Raw genomic sequence first — 1,880 nt, forward strand, 5'->3', positions numbered from 1 at the left:
GGGGCAGAAAATTTATATATTTATACCACCTCGTATAGTTAATCAATCAATTTCACACAAAGAGTGCTGTTCCTTCTGCCAAAAATTAGCATGATTACAAATGTGATATTGGTGTTTTACAACAGTTCAATAAACAAGAAGTTAATTAAGAGACTTACATTTTAGACACCATATTGCCTGTTTTTCCTCTATTTCGCCAATAAAAATAATTCCAAACACAGCCACAGCACGGTTTTGCATCTCTGAGCAACATGACGGCGTTTCGTTCCTGAATGAATCAACCGTTAAATGATTAAAATGCCCATAAAAGGTAAAAATTTGAACTTTTTGAAAAAGATGAATTTCTATTCGTGTGAACTGATCACCACACAGAATATGAAGAATATCAAAAACTTTAGGAGTCAGTTTAAGACGCCAGTACAATAACACATTCAGCCAAATATCGTCTAATTATCAGTATCAATAAAATATCGAGATATTATTTTCTGTCAATATCGCACAGCCCTAGTTGGACGCATTACCTTTGTGAAGGTGAACTTGTGCAGGCTCTGAGCGACGCCTCTCTCGGCACTCTTCATGTTGCGGGAGTCTTTGGGCGCTCGGAGAAGCAGACTGTCCTCGGACTGCACATTCACACAGCCCTGAGGAGCACAACAAAGACTTCACTGTCAGCCAAACAAGCCCTTCCTCACTTAAAACAGTGTTTCACGTGTGTGTCCGACTCCTTCACCTGCTCTGCTTCAGTCAGAGGACGGATCCGCAGGAAAACCTTCAGCTTCTCGGATCCGTCGTCAGCGCTGACATCAGGCTTGATCTGCACAGGCTGCCAGTCAAACAGATGAGAGATGCATTCACATCACAGAGCCTGCGGTACTAACCATTAAGCAAGCAGTTTGTGCTGAGCAGAGTGAAAACACATTATTTACAGCTGGGCAGTGTGATAATCTGAGGCATAAGAGCCCACTGAACTAACGGTAATCATCAGCCTGGGGCAGCAAAATTTGAACAATATAGCATAGAGCTTTATAACCTTATGAATAAATCAAAAGTAGTGCAGTACAATATATCAAACTGCATACTGGACTGGTGTCTATGAATATTAAACCAGACTGCTATTTAAATTTTTTTTTTAAGTCTATGTTTCACCATTTCATTTGATAACCATCATCAAATCATGCACACACCAAAATGTTTAACTTGAAGAAATTGACAGTATATATATTATACTACCATACAGGCTATTACTATTGTACAGTATAATTTGCTTCCTAAAATAGTAGTAACAACACAAAAAAAATTTTCATCCATGTTTCTATTTTAACAGTAAACCTCTGTCGCACTTTTTTATACATTCAATAACTACCATTTTCGATAATAAACTTGTATTAAATTATAAGACAGACAGCAAATATAAAACATGTTGTAGGTCCCCAGTATTCATCATATTGATTATTAAAACATAATGGAGCCGTTAAAACAGAATACATAAATAAAACTGATTTTGAACTATTTTCTATATTACTAGTATGTAGTCCGTTTTCAAATTTACTAGAATCTACTCATTAAATACCAGTAGCACCTATTTCTATAGTGAGCACTGAATTAGTACTAGTCACTAGCACTTTCATTAGATTCTAGCACGTATTCCAATAGTGAAAATACCTACTCCATTGCTACTGGTTATTAAAGCAATAAGCCTCGTGAAGCCGTGGTTTACAGTGAATTTATAACAGCTAAGGGGCGTTGTTAGGCATTCACGAGGCTTATTGCTTTTATAAAACGGTTATTCCATATACGTAGTAAGGTTTCACAAAATAAAACAGAGCAAATAAAGTGTAATGATATTAATAAAAACAGTATTCTTCCACCAAACAATGTAG

At 36.4% G+C, this 1,880-nt stretch overlaps 1 protein-coding gene across 1 annotated transcript in view; it reads right to left on the minus strand.

The window, feature by feature from the left end:
* The window catches only part of LOC107757852 (kinesin-like protein KIF20A), a 19,867-nt gene that overhangs the window by 14,626 nt on the left and 3,361 nt on the right, over positions 1-1,880 (minus strand). Inside the window, exons 3-4 of the mRNA XM_016575448.1 lie at positions 731-823; positions 522-641 (exon numbers count right to left, since the gene is read on the minus strand). Coding sequence (XP_016430934.1) covers positions 522-641; positions 731-823 — 213 coding nt within the window. The remainder of the gene's footprint in view (positions 1-521; positions 642-730; positions 824-1,880) is intronic.

Source organism: Sinocyclocheilus rhinocerous, unplaced genomic scaffold (assembly GCF_001515625.1).
Source record: "Sinocyclocheilus rhinocerous isolate Xijiao unplaced genomic scaffold, SAMN03320098_v1.1 scaffold2338, whole genome shotgun sequence".
Lineage (NCBI taxonomy): Eukaryota > Metazoa > Chordata > Actinopteri > Cypriniformes > Cyprinidae > Sinocyclocheilus > Sinocyclocheilus rhinocerous.